General features: G+C 39.7%; 1 protein-coding gene across 7 annotated transcripts in view; it reads right to left on the minus strand.

Moving 5' to 3' along the window:
• Positions 1-12698, minus strand: part of MAST2 (microtubule associated serine/threonine kinase 2) — a 186746-nt gene that overhangs the window by 24615 nt on the left and 149433 nt on the right. For all 7 annotated transcript variants that reach the window (XM_083867704.1, XM_083867703.1, XM_083867707.1 and 4 more), the window contains 7 exons: positions 9936-10037; positions 5903-6035; positions 4238-4299; positions 3493-3578; positions 1897-2105; positions 870-1008; positions 318-450 (listed from right to left, as the gene is read on the minus strand). In XM_083867704.1, the coding sequence (XP_083723830.1) occupies positions 318-450; positions 870-1008; positions 1897-2105; positions 3493-3578; positions 4238-4299; positions 5903-6035; positions 9936-10037 (864 nt within the window). The remainder of the gene's footprint in view (positions 1-317; positions 451-869; positions 1009-1896; positions 2106-3492; positions 3579-4237; positions 4300-5902; positions 6036-9935; positions 10038-12698) is intronic.

The following is a 12698-nucleotide window of genomic DNA, read 5'->3' on the forward strand; positions in this document are numbered from 1 at the left end:
GGGGAGATCGTGGAACAACCTTCCAGCAAAATCCCTGTTACCTCCCTAAACCAACTTCTGTTTACACCTGCACTGCTGCCTGGGCCACCCCTGCAGTAGCCTAAACTAAGAGCTGAAGTGTATGACTCCAAAACAAGAAGCTGAAATTACAAACACTATCAATTTATGTACAAACATGAGAATGGACTTGTATTTTTTTCCTCCCATTTTAAAGTGCACAGCACAGCATCAGGCAGAGAAGGAGTGCTACAAACTCTGATTCTATCCCAAGACATAATCTTGCATCCCACATCAACAGACAAATTTTTTCAATTTACCTGCTTGTCCAGGAATTCCCTGGTATCCTTCTCAATGTGGCCCTCATAAAGATTAGTTGTAAGACTCATTAACCCAATTTTGGACAGTCCAAAGTCTGTTAGTTTAATATGACCCATTGAAGTTATCAGGAGACTAAAAGAAAGAGAAGTAAAATAATGCAACATTAATTTAATTGTTTCCCAAAAGCAATTTTAAACAAAAAGAACACAAGATAATGCAAAGGACGATCTCAGTGTTACATCCCCATTAAACACCTGGAAAAAACCTCTTTTGCAGCCAAATATCACAGAGCAGACAAGGCAACTAGGAGTGAGACTACCTTCTGCCAAAACCTCATCAGTGTAGCAACAGCTTTGGGATAATACCTGAAGATAATAATTCTTCCCACCCTTTCCCAGTGGCTATCTGCTTCTACATCAGTAGCAGGAGACTCCATTAAACCTCCTACATGTCAGATGCTGCTGAAGATCAATGTTGTTTCCAGCCCTGTTACCTACAGAGAAAGCCCCTGAAGGACTGGCTCTCTTCCTCCTGAAGGGCCAAAAACTTACTTATCAGGTTTTAGGTCACGGTGAACAATCCCATAATTGTGTAGATACTCCAGGGCCAGAACAGTCTCAGCAAAATACATCCTTGCCATATCAACAGGTAGGGCACCAATGTTCTTGAGAAGTGTAGCACAATCACCTCCTAGAAAGAAAACATTTGCACATATGGCATGTTGAAATGGCAAATAACACTAAGAAAAAACAGCTGTGGGTCTGCAATACAAGATTAGACTAAGTTTTCTAAAGGCTGTCTCTCATAACCCTGTTAGGAAGAATTCTAAAGATCTCTCTATACTCTTGAACTTAAAACAAATATTAAAATCCTAGGAAAATTGAGATCCATATATGTTGGGCAGGCTTGGACAGGAATTGTACAGATGCCATTTGCAGACTGCAGGAAGCCTTGAAGAAAATAAGTCTGTGGACTCCTGATTGAAGCTTCCTTGGGAACACTGGCCACACATTTCAGTCGACCTTCATTTCTACTTGCAAAGAGGAATTAATATTAAAATTTCCTATTGTCAATACATCTGATTTCATTCCACTAATTTATCCGAAAGAGCGCTGATACAATAACTATAATCTTATTTCTCAAACATTCAGTCAAGCAAGCCAGGCATAAGAAATTAATCCTATCCACCAGTGGATATTGCTTATAATAAGATATACTGATAAAGTAAAATCAAATTATATTTCAAAGAATAAGCAAACCAAACAGGGAAAAAAACCAACCCCAGCATGAAATGGCACTTTATTTTAAAAAAAGGCTGCTAAAGAACAAAGACTAATGTTTCTTAAGTCTTTTTCTAAGTGGAATGTCAAGCAAATGTGCTATGGATCCAGCCACGCCATCCCACAGGAGAGAGGGAGGGTTTCCTTTCCAACAAAGACTGGAAAGTTCATGCTGAATTCTGACCTCAGCAGTGAGGCTCAGCTTCACTGTAAACGTGTTGTATCAGTCACAAGGATCCACAACCCACATCCATCCCAACCAGGGCCCCTTTGGAGGTGTGGATAAAGACAACCATACCTTCCACATACTCCATAACCATGCACAGGTGCCGCTTGGTCTCGAAGGAGCAGAACATGCTGACCACGAAGGGGTTCTCAGCAAACGTCAGGATATCTCTCTCCACAAAGGCCTGCTGGATCTGGTTTCTCAGGATCAGGTTCTGTTTGTTGATCTTCTTCATGGCAAAACGCTGGCGGGTGGTCTTGTGCCGCACCAAATACACCGCTCTGCAAAAACACACACCAAGAGGAAAAGGTCCACTTTTCGTTCAGACTGGTTTGTTGTGCATTTAGGTTTGGAGTTCTTCCTGCTTTTGTTGGGGTTTTTTAAACAGTGATGTTTTGAATGGATCCTGACAGACTTAACCATGACTCCATAAAATCCCATTTAAGTGGCAAGCTTCCCTAGAAAAGAAGGAACCCCATGATGCTTCCTTCCCAAAGCTCCTCTGTCTTCTTGAATAAAGCAGAATTTTTGCTGATGTGACCAACAAGGAGGTATCTCCAAGACAATTGTCACAAATTTCCATAAGCACCATTGCAGAGCAGCATGTATTTTTCAACACTGCAGTGACCACTTAGCTTAAAAAAGTCCAAAATCTGTGGAATCAGCATGAGTTCTTTCCAAGCTCCATAAAATTAATTTGACGCAGCACTGTCGCCAGGGATTTCCTTCAGTAAAGTATCTCTTACACTTCTATCATTTGCAGATCATTAGATTCCTGCACATTAATAATACAGTTTGCAAATAAAATTTTCATCCAGTCTGCCTGCCTTATTGAATCAGTACTTGTTTCCTTTTCTCTGGAGTACATTACATTTAACATGGTATCGTGTCTCACCAGCCACTGACTATAAAATAAACCCAGGATAAAGACATGTGACTAAGAGCAAAACCACCACTTCTCTCTCCCCTTTTTACAAAGTTACATGGGGCTTGTGCAGAAATATGACTGAAGAGATTTAAAATCTTTTTGTCTCATAATATGAATCTTCAACATGCTCCATTGTGTCTTCACTCACTAAAACCCATGCTTACACTTTTTCCACATATAATTTTTAAAAAGTGAGCTGTTGTTAACTAAGCATCCACTTCCACAAAACACTCAAGCACATGCTCAGGTTTTGTTGTTATGACCTACTGAGTATCACTGCTTTTCAGTAACAGCCTAATGACCTCACTGGTAAGGATTTATGGACTGCAAAGAGTCAGGAACTGCCTTTTAAAATTCTGGATGGGTTTGTGTGTGCGGTTAAAATTGTAACCGACTGAATTCATGCTTGATTCTTCAATGGATAATAAAATCTAATAGCCTTTCCCGTGTGTTACTCCTCACAGTAGATTTACCCCAGTGTAATTCTAGCACTTCTTTTAGCATTTCAAGTGCTCCCAAACAGCCACATATGTTACATATATAATCTGAATAAATGAAAGAAATGGCATCTCCCAGAAGAATGCAGAAGATACAAGTGTGGAACCTCTGTAAGACCCAAGTGAAATTACTTTATGCTTTGGACCCAACAAAACCCAGACATTTGCCAAACCTTGCTATAGCCCTTTGCTGGGTAGGACAACAATAGCATTTTCTTCTAATTCAAAGTCTAGAAGTCTTACCCATAAGCACCATTACTGATCAGTTTAATAGTTTCAAACTCTTCTTCAGATGGAGTTTTCTTTGACTGGACAGAGGCCCCACGGCTCTGGGGAAAGATAACAAGAAAATGGAAATCAGGAGCAGGAATGACTTCATTCTATATGGGGTATTTTTGTCCTTTTTATCTTTAAGCACCCATTAACTCAAACTCAATCCATTTCTGAATTTCTGGAGTCCTCAGTTTTAGGACAATTTTCTGTATCCTTAGGATGTTTGCAGATTCCCTCCACAAATTATTAGCACAAAAAGTCAGTGGACTGTAAGATTCAGGCCTTTCCTTAATATTACATTTTTAAAAAAAAACAAATAAAATAAGGATCTTTGAAACCTAGCCAGTTACATAATTAAATTTTTCCAGTGGTTTTACTAAAGTCAACTCTTTTCAATACCCATCACATTTTACAAATGTAAATATAAAGAATTTCTCCAGATGACTTTCATTTGCAACTCTAAAAATTTAAAAAAATCCACAAAACTTGGTAATAATGCCTATTGGCATCTTTTAAGCATTGTACCACCACTGTATAAAGATTTTCACATTTTTATGAGCATGTACTCTAGTTTTAATATGAGCTTTTAAATGTCAGCACTTTTTTTTTTTTTTTAAATTACAATTACTCTGCATCATAATTAATTCTTTACTGTAGACTACTTCTTTTGAGAGAAAAAAAAGTGCTAGACAGAGTGAGTGTATTACTGCTTTACCTCGACTGAATCATCTGTCTCGGGAGTGTCTGGGCTGTCATAGCTATTCAACTGGGCCATTTCTGAAAAGAAAGAGGAAAGATTACTCCTAATGATCTCAATCAAACACTATTCTCTTTGTTTATACAGGAAAAACAGGATTTTAAGAAGTGCTTGTAGATGATGGAGGACATTTTCTCCCTCTGTAAAAAGTCACCCCAATTACACAGTGATAACCTTTAACATCTTACATAAAGATGAATATAATTAATTGTTCTAATTTCAGCCTGACTTACTCTAGTAACTCTAGTTTCTATAGTAAGTAAAAGCAATAAATGCATGTTTGGGGACAGTGCTGTCTAGTTAATATCAAAACCTATTCCACACATATATGTTTGCATGTAGCCTGGTGGCACCTCTGTGCTCCAAGGAGAAAAAGCATCACATTTCAAACAGCTGCCCTCCACCTGAGGTGGCTGATTCTGCAAAATGCTGAGCAGCAGCAAACTGGTGGAAAATCACTTAGTTTAGGCTACTCAGCTGTCGCAGGAGATGCTGTAAACTTTGCAAGCCCAAATCCTGCCTTAGCTCCAAGTCTCTGAACAGACATCACTGACATTTCTGGGTGCCCTCCTTACAGAAAGGAAATAAGGCACCTTGACATCTCCCCACATTTCTAAAGAAAATTTGACTTTAGTAAAGGGAATTAGCATTGGAAAGGTTCTCTCCCATGACAGGGATCAAAGGAAATTTCCCTTTAATGTCAGATTTCAACAAATGCTATTAAATTGCATTTAGCAATCTTTGGTAGAATTTTTCCCGAAGAGCTCTTCACTTGAAGTCAACCTGTCACTGTCATTCCAGTAAACACCAGAGAAGTTAAACTAGTCCTAGACAGACTACTAATTTATGTTAAAATTATGCTCTCCTGAGATAATAAGAAGGTATGGTTCAATCACTGAAACACTCTGCAGTAACCTCCAGTCTCAGTTACACTTTCTATTGTTGCTGAACAAGCTGTGCACACTCGGAAAACTTGTCATTTCAGCCAGCAAAGTGCCAGGCAGAAATATTAATTCACTAATTCCAAAGTTACAATCTTCTGGGTCAATGTATGTCTATATTAAGTTTACCATATGCAATTCTAGCACCTTGCAGAAAAGCTGTTTCTGTCCTCTCTTTGGCTGCTACACAAGATGTAAAACTTTAGCTGTGAAACAGCTAAAAATTCATAATCTTGGTAATGTCATGGAAAAACACAAAAACCACACTTATCCCAGAGAGAACAATGAAGTGGGATGACAGGATACTTTCCAACCAGGCCACTAGCAGGCCAGGCAGATCAGAAAAATAACAGGTAAATTTACTTTTACTGTCCAACAGCACAGAGGAAACAGTTAAATCATAAAGCCATTTTCTAACATTGTTTCAGCTACAATACAGGGAGACATTATTAACATCCTAAGTAAAGATCTGTCACTATTGATGTGCCATCCTTACCCCAGCAACATTCCTTTGAGACGTGGGGCTGGAAAGGACAGTCTAGAATTTGACAGCAAATGGGAAAATAAGGAAAAATGGCCTAGAAATTCAATAAAAAAATAAAAGCATCCTTCAGCTATGTAGTGACCAGGAGATCTGACTATCTTTTCAACAGTTTGGAAAGTACATAACAGGAGTTCTCACCCTCCAGGGGATCCCTGGTGAGTCCCAGCTGGCTGATAATGTAACGAGGAATGTCGCATTTAATTCCTTGCCCTTCCTTGGCATGGCCTTCTGCAGCTTCCAACAAATGGTAGAACTCTTCAGGATCAAACTCCTACAGCAAAGCAGTGAAAGACACAGAGGAAGGTAAATGATGCAGCTTTACAATTATGGAAGGTTTCTCCCCCATAGAGGGGAATCCTCAGAAACATCCAAAGGTAATTCTGGGCTCAGCAGGGATGCAGAACATTTCCAGTTACAACAAGCAAGGCAATGCTTCCCACTCTGTTCTGCAAAACCAACAGACAGTTACATCCCATAGGGTGTCCATGGGTTTAGATCTGCAAATCAAAACAGAACAAGGACCATAGGGACTTTCTACAAACCAAACCCAAACTTTCAAAAGGTCTTGTTAATGTCAGTGTCAAGTGTGGACACAACTCCCAGTTTCGCCACATTGAGACGTCCCAGGGAAAGGTCTGAGGCACCACCTTCTGCCACCTCCATCTGACAGGTGAGTTACCCCAAGATAAGCCTTTCCTGCTGTCAGATGTCACTTCTGATCAAGCCATATACTCGCCCAATCCTGTCACTGTCCTAAACTCAGCAATTGCTAATAAAACTATTAATAAAACAACTTTCTTCATAAGAAGTATTGCTGCCCTATTTTTTGTATTCTACAGTACAGGATCACTTTAGCAACTCAGTCGTGGTGCATGTGATCTCCCAGGCCAGAAAAGGTTACAGAAGCTGTGATCTCTTGCACTGGACTAAGAGACAGAGTAGGAAACAAAAGACAAGCTTTGGGCAGCAGGAGCACTCTGCTTAGAAACAAGTTCACCAGTAAACTTTAACTCTCCCCACTACAAACCTCATCATACACCAGCAATGGGCAGCTTCACCAACACTCTTCAAAAGTTTTCCAGTGAAATGGGAGGGTGAAAAGGGAAGAGTTTCAGCAAACAGCTGAGCATGCACAGACAACAGTGAGGGCATCAGTAAAGAACTGGTGTGTGGTCAGCAACGTAAGAGAAAAAGAGCACAGAACTGCAAACAAGAAAAGGAAATTAGAGCTTGTGATGATGTGGAGAGACTTGAACAGAGAACAGATGCACTTTTCCATGACTGCTCCAAGCAATGATGCTCAGATAGATGCTGTCACCACAGACAGCAACAATGTGAGAAACAAAGTTCCTTCTCAACTCCTCTGGACAAAGATTCATCAACAGGCTCAGAAGTGGCAGAGAGCAGGAGTCAGACCAGAGAGGACCACAGAGAGAGATGTCACCAGGATGGAGTGAAAGGGATGGTGGAGCCGAGGAAGGACTTCTTGAGGTACGACTGCAGGTCATTTATAGGTGAGTAAAAGAGGGAAAAAAAACAACTTGGTGACAAAAATCCCCAAATATACAAAACATAAGGGAACTATATAAATTCCAGTTCTGACTTCTTTATAGTAGCTTTAATCATTTGAATACAGAAGAATGAACCCTACTAAGGGAAGGAAGGTGCTATGGAAAAATAAACTGAAAAAAAGAAAACCTAGATACTTTTTCCCAGAGATGGTTTCAGAGATGCACAAACCACGTAATTATTTTCTGGAAGCCCCAGAGATTGTCTGGCAATAAATATTTTATAGTCCAACAGGTATATGCAAAGACAGAACCCAAATAGCTGAACTTTAGAATACTTAAATGCTTTTGACTGCATTAAAACAATCACAACCATGACAGGCACTGTCTACATGGACACTTACTTCATTTATAAGGAAGAAAGAAGAATGAGCTGTGTTACGAACGTTAACCTTAATATTAAATAGTAGAAAAACTTTTTATAAATTCACATATAATTGAAGCCAAAGGTTGAATTACAAAAAAGTATTTAAAAAATAAAAATGAAAATTAGTTCTCAAAAGCTATTTAAACAGTTGACTATCCATTACTATATTTCTTGTTTTATGGGACAAAATGAACATTAGTATTTAATTCATGTCACCAGATTAAAATATATATTTGGAAAAAATGCTAGAAAGGCAATGCAGGTTGAAAAAAACAGGTAAGACTAACCCACAGATCCAGATATTATTTCTATACTTTGGAGTCTGGCCACTTCATAGTGAAGGCTGTCACTACATACTTTGGAGTTCATTACTCAAATCTCAATGACTTCACTGCTTCCACCTGCTCCCACTCACTTTGCAGAACTTCAGGTGGAGAAGAGACAGAAGAACCTGGAGACCTCTTGATTTGCAACTAAGAGCTGCCTTGAGTTTGGAACTCTTTGCAGGTTCCAAAGTCCTCACAAGGCTTTCTGAGGTTTCAAGTTTTCCTAGATGATGAGTGTACACAAGCAAAAATGACAATGGTGAATGCAGCAAATAAAAAACCCAGTGAGTTTAAATTTATCTCATTTCACTTCTAAATGTATGTCTTCACTTCCAAAATAAATTTTGAAGAAGTGTTGGAAGATAAGTGGGAGTCACAAAAACTCATCTAAACCACAAACATGGTTTGAAAACCAAGGAATTCCCAGTTTGAATGGAGTTTTGCCTGGGATTTTCAGTGCAGCCTGGTGCAGATTTCTTGAATCAAGAAATGAAGGTATCTGTCCTGCTGGTTGTGCAGCCAACTTCCTCACTGACAGTGGCCTTCCTTGCACTGCTGGATCCCCAGCAAAGTGATCCATCCATCTGACAGCTGTGGAGGAGGGGTAAGGAACCCTCCAAAGCCCACTGGACTTCCCAGAACTTCTGCAGGTGTTTTCAAAAACTGATGTCATTGGTAAGACTGGACCACTCTTGCCTACTCTGTCAAAGAAAGCTCCACAAAACTCATTCATCTTCCAGTGACTCCAGGGATAAAAGTCACCCATGGACGCACTGACCACAACATAACCCACAGGTGAACTGTGCTTTTATAGCCAGCCACAGATTTCTAATCCAGCCAACCTGTCTGATGTCTCAAACACCTGTAGCATCTCTGTCATTTTTATGTCCAGAAAGAACCACCACGAGTGTGCTCTGACATACCAGAGAATTTCATCCTGTTATTACCTAAGTTTCCATTGTAGGTTTGTGACACCTCACAATTTTTGTTGACTTCCCTATATTCTCACTATTTTTTCAACATCCTTTTGAAATACAATCATTAAATTGAATGCTTTCAATTTGTGTACCCCTCTTTCTATATATATTGAAAGTTTATATTAACCCTTTTGCTATGGCATGAGAGTGAGAATACAGGTTTTCAAGCTGCTTCTCCACCACACCGATAAAATATTTTTGTAGCTGCAGAACTTTGGGACACAGTAGCCTATTTCATTGGAATTGCCTAAACAAATTTCACCATTTTCTAGCATTAAATTTAAAAATTGCAATATTATTAGCCAAATTAAGTTGTTCAAAAAGAGGTGAGTCTTCCTTTTGCTTGTATTCCAATAGCACCAAATAGGACTTCAAACCCAGGATCCCAAATCTCCTTGGATCTCACATGGGTGGATCTCAATGTGTGTTCACAGCTGGAAAACCTGACACAAGATTTCACCAATTCCTGGGTCTACAGGAAGGGTTTGAGTCCCAGAGTCCCAGCACCATTTATGGCATGGTAGGGAACTTCTTCCTCGGTGACAGCTCTTCCTTACCCCAGCACTCTGGACACCAGGCACACCCCATACAGACATTTACACCCTCCTTACAGTAGCTGTTAGAACATGAGGAACATCCAGTGGCATCAAGTAGCATGGAATGATGTTGACAGCTACATCTGACCCCTCAGCCATAAACTTTATACTGAAATATAACTTAGCTCCTAATGCAGCTGACAGTCCACTGGAGAACTGCTTCTATATTAATGCAGAAGCCACTTAGTACTTCTTTTTATATATATATATCAATTTATTTTTCATCAATGTTTTAACAAGCATTTAAAGGTTTCTTTGGCAGGCTTTGTGTCCCTTATCTCCTGAGGTGCACAGCACTGCTCAGACCCTGCCCAGCCCCTCCCAGGCCCACACTCACCAGGCACTCCAGCAGCCGAGCTGGGCGGGCAATGATGATCATCAGCTTCTTCACCAGTTGGGTAACAAAGGCCACCTCGGAGCTCTCGGATCGCTCGTGGGCCTGTGGAGAGCAGGACAGCACGTTATGGTCCCAGCACTGAACTCTGAATTTCTGTGTGTCAGATGCTGAATGCAATCACCAGCTCAGTGACCAACTCAGCAGCAAAAGCACGGCTGAGTCAGGGCAGGCTGAGCTCAGAGATGCCAAGGTACACGTGGCTCTTCCAATACTACTGACTCCCATTATCATGCATGAGATATTTCAAAGGCTCTATTTGCATTATATCACCTATCAGTTATAACAGATACAATGTGGGTTTAGTTTATTTTTTAAAATGAAAAGAGGAATACTGATTTTTTCAATTTTATCTTCCACGCAACACTGACGTCTAGGTAATCACTAAATCTAGGTAATCACTAACAGACTCATTTCTGAGCTTTGTTTTCAGCTAGAATTTGAACTAGAATTTCCCTTCATCATCAAGAAAAACTCAATCCCAGTTTCTCTTTTTTCAGTTTTATCAATCCTGTTGAATAACTCCAGCATTGCATTGTATGTTAGGTAGGACCAAGCAGATGAGCAAAGAAAAGAGCATATAAAAACTTAATTCAGAGGATTTAGTTCTGTCTGTTACTTCACTAGATTTCAGTATAAATTCAAGTCTTAGTTTCAAGATATATGTCTGTATTTGTGTGATGGGATGTCTTTTTACAACAGCAAACACATCAAAACAACAATAATTAAAAATAAAAAGAGCAACATGAAACCCCCCTCAGAAACTACCCTTCTCTTGATGAAGCACACAATAGCTACATGATAAGTCCTGGAGCAGAAATATAATAGTATTTCATTGCAGAGTGATTAGAAAAATGGTTCCAATGGCATGCAAAAACTCTCAAACAAAGTACAGCTCTTTTTCCCCAAGGTCTAAAAACTATGCTTTAACACAGCCACAAATACAGAGTCCAAATTTTAATAAATGAGCTTTTGCTGGCAATGAGCCAGTTACTTGTAAGAGTGATATTTTATCAACTACAGTGCAAGCAGCAATAAACTAAAAGGGTCATTTAGTGTTGTACATTAGAATCACCTAAGAAAAATACATATTTATATGGCTTTATATGTCTGAGAAGCCAAATCGCACTGGTGACCACCTAAAAGAGCAATACAAACACAGGGAGCAGAAATTCAGAACTAGAAATATACAAGCAGCATTTTAAATAACATATCTCTGATACTTTGCTGCCAAAGAAAAAATTACTAAAAGGTTCATTATTTCTCATTTTGACACCAGTCAGAATAGAAATGTTGATTGTCTCCTTCTGCATAGATTAGTATGGGCTAGAATTTTAACTTTGAAGAGAATGATGTACCTGCTCATTCATTATCTAAAAACAACATCAGAGGTCCTTCCTAGCTATAGAGCCTTAAAAAGAGGATTATTTTGGAAATATTGAAATAAGTTATAATTTCTTTTCCTAATTAAAATATTTTAAAAATTATAAAATAGAAAATAACCACAATGAAAATGATAAATATTCACTTTGTGACCTGTAATGCATGATGCAAACTTATAAGTTACAATACGAATTTTGGAAAGAAATTAATGCTTTCATATTTTAAAAGCCATTCCAGATCACCAGGGGTTAGCTGCACTGAAATGAATAGATAAAATATCAACAACTTTGTATTATTTTAAATTTGAGCCATGCAACTGGAATGTCCTTTTCTCCCCCCTCACATAGGTTATATTATGCAAAAAGCATAATATAATAGATATAATTCATCATTTTGCATCCATTTATACAGTTAAAGAGAACTCAGTCTTTTAAATCAAGTCCTTTTGTTTCTCCTTTTCTCATCTGACAATTCAGGCAAAATAATTTTTAAAAGCTGCTAGTTTAATCAGGTGTCTGTTTTGAAAATGAAAAGCTAGACCATGACTGCCAAATGCTACAAAAACCCAAAAGGAAAAAGAAAGAAAAAAAAAAGCATTTACAAAAACCAAACACAACTTGTAACAGCCACTCAGCCATCATCTCTGCACAGCGCTGCTCCTCCAAGATCCTCAGTGAAACTGCCTCCTCTTCTTTCCTCCTCACACAGGACAGCCCCGACATCCCCACAGAATTCTTGTTTCCAGGGTGTCCCAGGGACAGAACCAGGTTTGTCCAGCCCAGCCCAGCCCAGCCCTGCCTGCTGCTCCCATGAGCTGCCAGGTGCCAGCTGTGCCACCTCAGCAGCGTGTCCCCGGCACCCAGCGCTGGCCTCCAGGCACTGGTGGCATCTCAGGGCTCCTGTCCCCTCCCCAGGGTCTGGGCAAGGGCTGATGCCATTCCTGCACACACTGCTGGTGACACGTGTACAGGAGGTAATTTACAAACCGATTCCCTCATCTGAAAGACCCATCCGTCACTAACTGTGGCTGCTGGGGCATGAAATTAAAATCACTGTCCTCCCCTGGGGTTCAGCAGGACCAATAACTGGGATATGCAAGCCACAATGCTGTAATTGAGCTAATATACTGATGGAAACCAAAACAATAGACCTGCAAAGCCAAGGACTGATAAATTTACGCTCAGGCTCCTACTAAGAAAGCAATCCCAATCACAATATCCATTTGCCAATATGCAGCATCAGTCACTGCTGTGGAATACTCATACTCTCCCCTGCTCCTTTTGTTCCATGCACAGAAACACCTGTAATCCTTCACCTTCCTGC

Source organism: Zosterops lateralis (assembly GCF_965231275.1).
Source record: "Zosterops lateralis genome assembly, chromosome: 9".
In the NCBI taxonomy this organism is placed as follows: Eukaryota; Metazoa; Chordata; class Aves; order Passeriformes; family Zosteropidae; genus Zosterops; species Zosterops lateralis.